The sequence below is a fragment of the Zingiber officinale genome, chromosome 5A (genome assembly GCF_018446385.1).
Source record: "Zingiber officinale cultivar Zhangliang chromosome 5A, Zo_v1.1, whole genome shotgun sequence".
Taxonomy (NCBI): Eukaryota; Viridiplantae; Streptophyta; class Magnoliopsida; order Zingiberales; family Zingiberaceae; genus Zingiber; species Zingiber officinale.
The window spans coordinates 130168735-130179987 of record NC_055994.1 but is presented as its reverse complement, the minus strand read 5'-3'; the positions used below and the strand labels follow the sequence as shown (position 1 = coordinate 130179987).

General features: G+C 40.4%; 2 protein-coding genes across 2 annotated transcripts; both read right to left on the bottom strand.

Moving 5' to 3' along the window:
• Window positions 1–3079: 3079 nt before the first annotated feature.
• Window positions 3080–5829, bottom strand: LOC121981771 (F-box protein PP2-A13-like). Its single transcript, XM_042534483.1, has 3 exons — window positions 5197–5829; window positions 4729–4847; window positions 3080–3700 (listed from the first exon to the last, which is right to left on the bottom strand). The coding sequence occupies exons 1-3, from the start codon at window positions 5521–5523 to the stop codon at window positions 3265–3267; spliced, it is 882 nt and encodes a 293-aa protein (XP_042390417.1). The 5' UTR covers window positions 5524–5829; the 3' UTR covers window positions 3080–3264.
• A 484-nt stretch (window positions 5830–6313) lies between these two features.
• LOC121981770 (probable E3 ubiquitin-protein ligase XBOS33) lies at window positions 6314–10996 on the bottom strand. The gene is made up of 10 exons (XM_042534482.1): window positions 10577–10996; window positions 10429–10488; window positions 10231–10302; window positions 9942–10126; window positions 9692–9852; window positions 9548–9606; window positions 9390–9436; window positions 9131–9274; window positions 7641–7729; window positions 6314–7087 (listed from the first exon to the last, which is right to left on the bottom strand). The coding sequence occupies exons 1-10, from the start codon at window positions 10979–10981 to the stop codon at window positions 6567–6569; spliced, it is 1743 nt and encodes a 580-aa protein (XP_042390416.1). The 5' UTR covers window positions 10982–10996; the 3' UTR covers window positions 6314–6566.
• Between the last annotated feature and the right edge of the window lie 257 nt (window positions 10997–11253).

Here is an 11253-nt window from a genome sequence, read left to right as displayed (position 1 = left end):
AAGGTACTGGGCGCATTAGACAGTCCAAAAGTCTTGACCATCCACTCATATAGCCCATGTTGTGTGTTGAATGTTGTCTTCCATTCATCACCAGGCCTTATTCTGATCTAGTGATATCCGCTTTTAATGTCAATTTTTGAGAACGTACCTTACAACTGGATAGTTGATCCAACATGTCATCCAAGAGGGGAATTGGAAACCTGTACTTCACTATAATCTTATTGATGGTTCTGCTATTGATACACATACGCTATGAGTCATCTTTCTTCAGTACTAGTAGGGCAAGAACTGCACAGGGGCTCATGCTCTCTCGGATGTGTCCCTTTTCCAGCAACTCCACTACTTGATGTTGTAATTCTTCTGCTTCTTTAGGGCTAAGGTGATAAGCTAGCCAATTAGGCAAACTCGACCTCAGAATAAAGTAAATCTGATGTTGGATATCACGTATCAGTGGTAGCCTAGAAGGAAGATCCTCTTGCATCAACTTATCAAAATTCGCTAGCAGTTGTTGCACTTCGGCTGGTAACTCTGCGCCCATGGTAGGAGCAATGCTTTGGCATTTTAGCAAAGCATATACAACTCCTTGCTCTACTTCATCTAAAAATCTGGATATAGAAAGCAGATTAGTATTTTTAGTTATCGAAATTTGAGTAGTTCCTTCCTGCAGCGATACTAACATAATTTTTTTTCTTTGACGTTAAGGGTATAGGTATTATTCCACCCATCATGAACAACACTACGATCATACTGCCAAGGCCACCCACCAATACATGACATGCACTATGACCACCACATCACACCAAACACTATCAAAATATTTGCCAATTGAAAAGGAAATGAGGCATCGTCGGTCTATTGTTACCTCGCTTTCTTTATTCAGCCAAGATAACTTGTAGGGTTTAGGATGATGATCTATCTTTAGTTGTAATTTTTGAGCAGCCTCTGCAGATATTACATTCTCACAATTACCAATGTCGATAATCATCTTGCAGACTTTATCCACGATGGTGCAGGTAGTATGAAAATATTGGTTCTCAACTAATCGCCCCCCGAATGACCCTTGAGTCAGTAGACTCTTACGAACGACCAAAGTCTCATAACCATCGTCATAAATCACTTCGTCAGATGCTTCATAAAACATATCGCAAATTGTTGTTGGTTCTTTTATCACCTCTTCCTCGATCAGCAAGTTTTTACCCTTCGGATCAGTAGAAGAGTGCTTCCTACATTGATGCGTCATTTGTCCTTGTTCACCACATTGATAACATTTGACAAGGGTTTTAGAGTAAACATGTGGTGACCACTGCGGTGGTCGTTGTGATGGTTGCTGCGGCGGTTGCTGTTGTAAGGGATAAGAATTTTGAGAGCGAGCTGGTTGATTGTTCTGGTCGCCTCTCCCCACTGGTTTCCTATTTTGTTGCTTTTCAGCTGCCAGTGCACGCTGAAAGACCTCTGACACCATCGAGAGTGAATGAAAACTGAGAGCATCTTGCAAGGCCAAGTGTAGACCCCTTAAGTTACGTACCACCCACTGCTCCTCTATCTCAGATAGGTCATTTCGGGCCACCAACTAGAAAAACTCTTCTATATATTGGTCGATCGATCTCGCACCTTATCTTAATGAGTGAAGTCGATGGAACAGAGTTTAGGTGTAGGCGAAGGGAAGGAAGTGTTCCTTCATATTTTCCTTCATATCTTCCCAGATAGTTATTTGAGGCTTACCTTGTTTGTCCTGAGAACGTCGTATCTGTTCCCACCATGCTGATGCTCACCCTTTGACTCTGATGGCAATTAATTTCACTTTCATCCGATCTGGAATTCACTTATAGTCGAAGATCCACTTTACTTCGTTGATCTAGTCAATGAAGTCCTCTACTCGTAATGAACAAGAAAATTCAAGCAAATCCCAAAATTCGAAGTCTCTAGTAGGCTCCTCTCGTCCATGACGGTCCTGAGGTGAGTCCCATCGGTGATATAGGTTCTCGAAGGAAGACTCAAATCCACGATTTGAAATTTCATGATCTTCGAGATCCCGCGCTGCCATACACTGGGTTAAATCTGTATCTTGCCTCTGTAAATCCTCAATCGTCATTATGTCCTGGACGCTACGACCACGATGCTCAGCTTCCTCCGCCGAAGCCTGCTTGTTGTTGCGACTGTAACTACGACCACGACGACTCGCCATTTGATCTGTTGATGACCTTCATGCGCTTTGATACCAACTGATGTCTGGCATGATAAGAAGGATAGCGATTATCCTGCGGGCTGACACAAAAAAAAAAAAAAAAAAAACTAAGGAGAAAACCAGAAGAGGAATCTCCAAAAAGGAAACTTTTTATTAAAAATTAAGGAGTTCATCCCTCAATATCTACATATGGTGGCAAAAGGCGAATACGCTCGCCCCTAGCGCCCCCGCCAACCTGTCCCAAGGCCAACACGGAGGAGGTAAATCACAGACAACTACTAGTCTTTGGAATAGTGACTAGCACATAAGGGAGACATTTACCTTGGTTTTGCCAAAATTCGAACCACAGACCTAATGGTGGCAACACCTCATGTGCTAGCCACTAGACCGTCCCGAAAGGACCCCTCAATATCTAAATATGCTCTTATATAGACCACAACCTAAGACTTAAATAAGAAAAGAAATTATAATAATTACAATTAACAGAGCTTAATTCTAATTTTGTAAAGAAGGAAATAGATTTTTATCCGAAAAGGAAAGCAATTAACTTAACGATATTAACTCAAATCAAGACGCGGATTAAGATAAATCCTCTCTAAAAAATATCAGAAATATGAAAATTATCCTAAATATCTAAAAAATAAAAAATTTCAAAAATAGCAAAAGGCCCTAAAAAGGATTTAAACATCGGAATTTAAGGTTGAAAATTGATGATTACAGTTTCACTAGTAACAAATGTAGGTTTTCGAATTCTGCACACATGACGATAGATAAAACCTGATTCCAAGTCCCGAGTCAAAAGTTATGCCCGTTTAAAATTTAAAAACTCATATTGGGCTTCAACACGAGTCCACGAGTTGAGCTTGCATCACATTCACAAAGGGAAGATCAAGCTTAGCTGTAGAAATTTTTATCACACAAAATAAAAATATACACATTCAATTCATGAACATCTGAGAGTTCATGAAATCAACAAACACCTCATCGTTTTCTTTCTCAAACTACGAGTATGTACAAGAGAGAAAACCACTAAGTTCTATTGGTATCTTCTACTTTGGTGAAAGACTACTTGATCTATTCTATGTCATCAGGTCAGTGGCAAAGACTTTTCCTTCTCTGAACCCAGTGGGATAGATGAAGACAGAATCGACACAAAGGCCACCTTTTGTGTGAGTGCAGTCAATCTGCTTCATTGAGAACTTGAGGTTGGTTGGCACATCGGAGTTATTTACGACAAAATCCCCTGCATGGTATAGGATCCAGCTACCGATCTTGTCTAAGCAACATTTAGATCGAGCAAATTGGCCATCTGAAGTGGCCATCTGAAACCGCACCGGCTCTATGTCCCACCCATGTATGTGTTCAGTGATACAGATCCGACGACCGAGTCTCTTGGTGGCACGCCCTAAATGGAGGCGGAAGAACAGGCTGTAGGAACCGGCTGGGAAGCAAAATTTAATTTCTCCATCGACCTCGAACCACCAAGTTTGGTGAAGGTAAGCGACTGAATGAAATCTGCAAAGCAACAACAAAAAAAAACATCTGTTAGTTTTCATCTATTCCAGTGCACTTATTGTACACATACATATTGTTGTTGCTTTTGTGTATATTTAGCTCGACATGGGCTCCATTATGTGTCTCAGAAAACAAAATATTTCTCCATCACTATCCAATATGGGATTGGTTGATATCACCAATGGAAGGCGCATATTCTTCTACATTTTGCATTATGAGTGTCCATTTGGAATTTATTCGATGACAACCAAGATACAAGATTGTTGACAAACCGTGCCAGTACCAGATGCCCATTTTATCTGTTGAGGCAATTTTCAAATCCTTTGACAAAGTCTAGTGCAGCAACTACCAGATACTGATTTTAATTGTTATGCCAAAATTTTAAATTCTTGTTCAATATGCTTAACTCCAGACTTTCATCCACAATATAAAACTGCAACAAAACAAAGAAAAAACAAATGTATATGTGCATACTGACCTCCAGTTTATATCGAGAACAATCAAAACAGAGTTCATATTTGTAGTAGTTATTTGAACAGAAGAAAACTGCTATTCAAATGATGTGCAACAAACCAAAGGACCATGTGAATATCATCAATAAATATTTAAAAGATTCACGAGAACCAAACACACGAGATCACACTGAGAGAGACGACCACCTAGTTGAAGTTCTTGTGTTTATTTATTTATTTTGCGAATTGGCTTGACATTACAAAATCCATACTCTTATTTTGATACGAGCCAAAGGTAAAATGTAAGATGCACAAATAGCAAAATCTGGAATCATCAAATACATTATGTATCTGCATGCTTGCTTATAATAAACTAAAACTTGCGAGAGTTTAAGAAAACCGTGAGCTGCGTTTAAGGAAGAGTGCTTTTGTGATTTGAGAACTAGAACATCATATTTTTTTCAGAGCAACTAAATAAGCTACGAGTTCTAAAACTCTTCTCTACACACAATTGGTGCATTATTTTCTGTAAATCAACTTATACAAGTTGTAATTAAGATCAGATGAAGGCAATACCTAGACTCCTCTGTGGTGAGGTAGTTCCAGTATCTCCTATCATCAATTCCTGTTATTAGCAAAGCCCTCGAGGAAATTGCCATACAAATTCCACCACTGATCCTCTCAAGCCAAAATTCCTATAATCAAAGAGATAAACCGTAAGATCGTAGCTAAAGCAAGATGTGATGACAAAAACTCCCAAAAGAAACACCTTTACTTCTTTGGTTGTTCTCCAGCCATCACGAAATTGCAATCTGTTCCTAAAGGCAAGAAAATCAACCATCGAAACCCCAAAAACACTGAATCAATTCCATTTGACGATCAAAAGAGAAAGGGGGAATATCACAATTCAATTCACTTATCCTAAAATGATCATCGTTGAAAATTAAAAAATTGCAAGGAATCGAGATCGGGAGTCATCAACGACCTAAATTTCTTAAATGATAAAAGAAAAAAAGGAAGAGCGGATTCGCCTAGAAGTAATACCTTGGTACCCCCATCGAAGGGGACCGGACGGCACAAGCGCGCGTAGATCTCTTTCTTGCAAAGACGGCTCTTTTTGTAGGGGTTCTTCTCATCCGAGACCAGCGCCAACAGATTCCGGTGATTCCTCGGGAGTTTCGTCTCCCACACCAAGTCCGCCGAAGCCGCCCCTCGAAACGTCCGGCTGAGCCTGGCCGCCCGGCATATTTCGAGCGGCTCAAGGTACGCAAGAACCGCCGCCACGCAGTTCTCCGGGAGATCCCCCAGCCCCGTCGGGATCCCGCCGGCCTCGCCTTCCAGCCTCACGACACTCGACACTCCGACGCCCATCACCCGGACCCAGATAACCAAAACCGTCACTGCTGCCGACGAAGCAACGAAAAGAACCCCAAATTGTGACTCGCGAGCCTCGCTAGCGTCGCCCAAGCACCAACAGGCAGCTGAAAATTCAAGGAAAAATCAGAACTTTGGGGAGGGCACCGTCTAGAGCATCTTCCAATCTCGATCAGCTCAACGTCTCCTAATTCGATTCTCCGCTTTCCAACGAAGCGTGGATCAAGAAAGAGGAGAGGACTAAGTTTTCCGCGGAAGACATCGGCTTTTTGATCGGAATTTGGAATCCCTCTTCATACGCGCATCGCATTTTTCCTATTTGTAAAATAAAAAAATTAAATATAAAAAACTTTTATATTAATATTTTTAAAATTAAATAAATAAATATTTTAAAACTATTATTTTAGTGGGTATCATTCATCCCACACCAATTAATCTAGGTTGATCGATCACATCCTACGGAAATTTCCCTCCAACTCAGCAAGTGCTTTGGCACTTTGTCTAGAGATATCTAAAAAACTTAAGAAGATATCCCGACTCTCCACTTGCTTCAAGATAAATCAGAAAGAATAAAACCAAAATTGTGAAAAGGACTTCTCATTTTGCAAACTTATCGAATAAATTATGATATTTTTTAAAAGTAATTCACAGTAATTTGTCTGATCTTGCACCGCGTAAAATCTATTTTAAGGGGTTTTTTTTTCTTGAACCACAAATATTTAGAAAAATCTAGCACTACAGAACATGAACCCTAAAATTTATCTTGTAGTTTTATGAGATTTAGAAAGGCAACAAGATTTTTTTGAATCAATCCAATTTATCCCATTCACAATATTTCACACATTATACCCAATTTGAAGGGATGCAAACTTCAAAGATCTTTGACATAACAATTATGCAAGAAATTCTCGCACAAACCATTTCAAATTAATGGACATATTTTATACACAACTCCTTTGCCAGTGCCCTTCGAACTAAAATATGAAGACTTCAAGGAGCGAAACCGATGGAATTCATCTCGGCTCACAAGCAGGCAGAATTCAAGCATTTATTTCGGAATTGCACTGATGCTCCCTGTTGCAGCTTCTTCGACCCCAGAGCATACCAGAGCAGCTAGAATCAGCTCTTTGCTCATCTATTTTTTCCAGCTCGCTGAAAGTAGCCAGCGTCGAGCGCGCTGATTGTGGTTGCGCTTCCACTTGGGGTTCACTTGTTGAGCATGGCTCATCATCATAGTTGGAGGGAATGAAACCAGAGAATGGGGTACAAATTAGCGGGCACACAAGCTCAGAAGAAGCTGTCCGATTCCTACGGGCCTCTACTCTACTTGAGTTGGAGTTATCAACTGAGCGAGGAGTTAGAATACAGGGGCTGCAGAGGGTGAGCGCTAAGTTTGGCTTCAACCCTTTTGCTGGGGTTGACGGTAATTTGACAAAAGAAACTATTCCGTTTCGGCATAGAGGGCATGGAATTGAGCCTGGTGGACCAGCAATTGCAGAAAGAGTGCTGCTTGTTGAACAAAGATAGAGTGCACACTGAACACAGAGTTCATGGCCACAGCCTGAAAAAAAATTAAAGGAAAAAAGTGTGATAGCAATCGCATTTGAAGAATCAGTTTCTACTTACTATGAATCAAATCAAAACAAGTAAAAGCAGGAGAATGAAGATTTCTTTCTGCTGGTTATGAAAGAGCCCCTAAAGCTAAATGCAATGGCAAATGTCTTAAAGAGAACACTTTTAGAACTACAGTCGTAAGGGGCAACCTGATGCATAATGAAGAGTCCTCTACTTATGCTAATTCTTCCATTAGCCAAGCTCAGTCAGTTAGTGTAGCACTGTCCTCTAAGACATTAGGTTCATGGTCCACGGAGTATAAGCCTAAAACCCTACATCTAAGACAAACTTGAATGGTCTCCCACGATTTATTACTTACCATGTCAGAATATATTCCATGTTAACCAGTCTAAGCATGCAAATCAAATGAACTTAATAGAGTACTTTGCTATTGTTTACCACAATGCAAGGATCCTATGAAATGTATGAGCAAACCAAGTAATTAAAAGCCTAGAAATAGCCAGCTCAAGTTAGAGAAAGAGGAGATTTCATTCATGCACCTTCTGCAGCAACACTGCAAGTTCTTTCAAGGCAGACAGCACAGAGATCATAATTATCAGATATAACTGAAGGCTGCAACCCACACTCCCTGCAAAAGGAAATAATGAGAATTATGAGACATTGTAGACTTCAACAGGGCAAGATAATCATAAATCACTGATGAGCAGAATGTTATATGAATCTTTTGCAGTTTCACTCGCTTGGTATACTGTGCCTTTGTTGCATCTTTGAAAAAAATAATGATCTCCAAAGACTGCCTAAAGATCTAGGTGAACTGCTTTGACATTGTATATCAAATAAATTTCTGTTTTTTATAGAAAAGAATGTTATATACAAGATTACATGATTCAACAATTTTTTTTGCTTTCTTTCAAGTTCTTAAAGTGTGAGAAAATTCCAATTTGCCCCACAAGATTTTGTTTCTTTTTCCTGGTGTGTTCATGGTTTAGAAATGTCATTCCTCAACATAGTTTATTACCGATTATCAATTGCCCTCTGAGACAGTTGCAATTCAAGTTCCAGATGTAAGACCATAAATGCCATTTGGCATGCACTTACTTGTTTATGGATGCACCATGTTGTCATAATACTCAAACTATTTTGGCAAGAAAACGATGATGATTCACTAACTACTAGGGGCAAAATGATATTTCCAGAACTTTGAAGAGAAAAGTGCAAATATGAGCAAACATTGAAGGGCATGAAATCTACATAGAAAGAATGTATTTTTTTGTACAAACAAGTGAGAAATGGACCCAAAAAAACAACCTAACAAACAAGAAAAATGTCATGATTGGGGTGGGGGTATCATTAGTAGCTTTAAATATTTTCTACCATGCCATCCAGCAGAATTCATGGATCAATACACATGTAAAACAAAATTGCAGTCATAGCTTACTGCCAATCCACTCAGCAATTCTCAAAAACCAATGCAATCCAGAAGCACCAGACATACCTCCCCGAGTTCATATCATCAAAACCCTAGTAAATATTCTGAAAGGGAGAAAGGTCTAATTTTCAAAGAACGTGACTTGAGCATAACACTATTAGCCTCTCATTCCGGATGTCAACATCAAGATGCATATGGTAATTCAGACTGTCATTATTGGCATCTACCAATAATTTAGATTTAACAAGTCATTATATGAATGACTAAACTAGCAAACTAAACTTGCCCTTCCCCTTCATCTCATAAAAGAGAAGATCAAAGTCAAACTAAAATAGACATATGCTTTTGCAATTTCTTATGTGAGAACCTAGAGAATTGTCATTACCAAATTGTGATTGTCTAAACTATTATTATTTTTTTCCCCTAGATTTTGCAATTTCTTAGATATTTTTCTCTCACAGTAGTTCCTATATTATCATAGAACTAATAATATGTTTAAAAATAGTGTTGCACCTGGCTATGTTAAGTAGAATCAATAGCCTGATTGCTAACAGAAGGAATATGTGAGAAGGCAACAGAAACATAAAAATAGTGTTGCACCTGGCTATGTTAAGTACACTCATGAGTGGCAAGGAAAGGTAATTTGATGGTGGAAACACAGGTATATTCAGTTCTGAATTTGGGTTCAATAATGGTTCCAAGCAACGCCGTCTCCATATTTTTGCAACATCAAGCGGAAGCCATCTGAAGAACAAACAAGAGTTGCCTTAGAGAATAAACACTGATTTAGGAAAGAAATTCTCGTGGAAAACATCCAAAAATATAACAATTAGAATTAACAAGAAAAAGGAAAAGTTACCCGTTGCAGTTCAATGTCAACCGGCTAGCACCTCTAGCAAGGAGAATCTGCCAAGAAGAAGAGTTTGAAATGAACTATAAACCTAGCTATCAACCTGAGAAATGAAAATTAATATAGGCAAAATATGCATGGCTTTTAATCAGAGACTTAAGCATTGCCTGGGAACATTTAAGATTCCCTCCACAAGCTGCATAATGCAAAGGAGTGCTTCCAGCTCCTGCTTGATTCATAAAATTGAAAAATTTATGCTAAGGTAGAGGTTTGACAAATCACAAGCTATCACTTGCAAAATCAGAACACACCTATCAAATTGGAGGACGACCCATAGTTAAATGTAACTGCAGAGACGTTAGCACCTAAATCCAGTAGGAGTTGTACACAATCAATGTAGCCATTCAAAGATGCCATGTGCAATGCCGTGATGCCGCCATCGGCAGGTTTGTTAATAAACTTCATCAGTGCACTACAACATCGAGTTCAATTCAAAAGAATAAAGAAAACTAAATGTCACTCGTAGGGTATTCATAATTTTAAATTAGTTTGATAACCTACGACCGATCATATTTTTGGTCTGAAGAACGCTCCGGGCTGCCTGTACTATCCTTATCTGCCGCAATTATGTCATACGGCGCGCTTGGGATGAAATCCGCCACCAGCAGCCTAATGCACCGCACATGTCCCCCCACCGCAGCAAAGTGCAGTGCACTCCGGCCGTTCAAATAGTCCACTCTCGTCACCTTCAGGATTTACAATCCAGTTAACTATCAATCCGCTAAGCAAGAAAAGATTTCGATTTTTTTTTAGAACAAAAACATGGGCATCTTAATGAACCCACACATACGATGCTTCTAAAGATGAGCAGAGTCTGCACCACCTCCCAATGCCCATGCCGACACGCTTGCATCAACGCTGTCTTTAAATTCAATTTCGTTCAGGAGAAACACAAAGATCAAATCTTTCGAATATACAGAAGTATCAGAGAAGGGACAGGAATCAGATCAGAAGCCAAAAAGGAGAGGGAAACAAAATAATCGAATACCTGGCCACAATAGTTTCTCAGATTCACGTCGGCCCCATTCTCCAGCAGCAGCGTGACGATCTGCGAACACACCCCATATCCATAAAGTCATACACAACGCGGGAAGAAAACGAATCTCGAAAGAAGGGGAGAGGGCGGAAAGGCCGACCTCGCTGTGGCCCTTGGCGGCGGCGAAATGTAGAGGCGAGTTGAGGCCACGGAAGGTGGAGTACTTGGCGAGGCCAGGGTTGAACTCCAGCAGCATGCGGGCCTCGACGAGGTCGCCGTCCCTGGCCGCGGACACCAGGCGCTCGCCGGAAGCCGAGCACCCAAGCGAATTCCCCATGTCCGCCAGATCCAAGCCTCCGGCGACGGGGACAGGCCGATGGCTCCCCGAGGAGAGCGCGGTGCCGTCTCCCTTCCCTTCCCTGGGCAGACGCAGGCGCGGATCCGATCGATTCCCAGGAAGCGGAAAGGAAACAAAAATAGCAAAGGGGCGGAGAGAAACGGACGGTGGATATTGAAATTGCCGATCTATTTCTCGACTGTGAGCCACTGGATTTGATGTTGACATGTTTGGGTTTTATTAATAGACAACGTTGTTTGTTTTAGGTGAGGCCAAACACTTCAGGTTCATTTGGGGTCCACATAGGAAGGGCCCCACGAATTAAGGTAAAAACGGTGGGTATTTTGGTTGGTGCCCTCAAAATTTTCAATTTTATTTAGTGAAATTTCTCTTCCTCTTTTGTTTTTTTACCAAAATATTCAGTTTACTTCGGAGGATGAATCACTGGAGGGGCAAATTACACTAGAGTCAATATGTTTACCTTCGTACATTAAAATTGG

Bases quoted from the DNA above. Each gene is read 5' to 3' on its own strand.
- LOC121981771 (XM_042534483.1), bottom strand. From the start codon at position 5,523: ATGGGCGTCGGAGTGTCGAGTGTCGTGAGGCTGGAAGGCGAGGCCGGC. The intron at 4,848-5,196 runs GTATTACTTCTA...CTTTGATTATAG, and splicing joins CCTTCGATGGGGGTACCAAG to GAATTTTGGCTTGAGAGGAT. The intron at 3,701-4,728 runs GTATTGCCTTCA...GTTGCTTTGCAG, and splicing joins CTCACCACAGAGGAGTCTAG to ATTTCATTCAGTCGCTTACC.
- LOC121981770 (XM_042534482.1), bottom strand. From the start codon at position 10,981: ATGTCAACATCAAATCCAGTGGCTCACAGTCGAGAAATAGATCGGCAA. The intron at 10,127-10,230 runs GTATGTGTGGGT...TAAATCCTGAAG, and splicing joins TGCTCATCTTTAGAAGCATC to GTGACGAGAGTGGACTATTT. The intron at 7,088-7,640 runs GTGCATGAATGA...ATTTTTTTTCAG, and splicing joins TTGCAGTGTTGCTGCAGAAG to GCTGTGGCCATGAACTCTGT.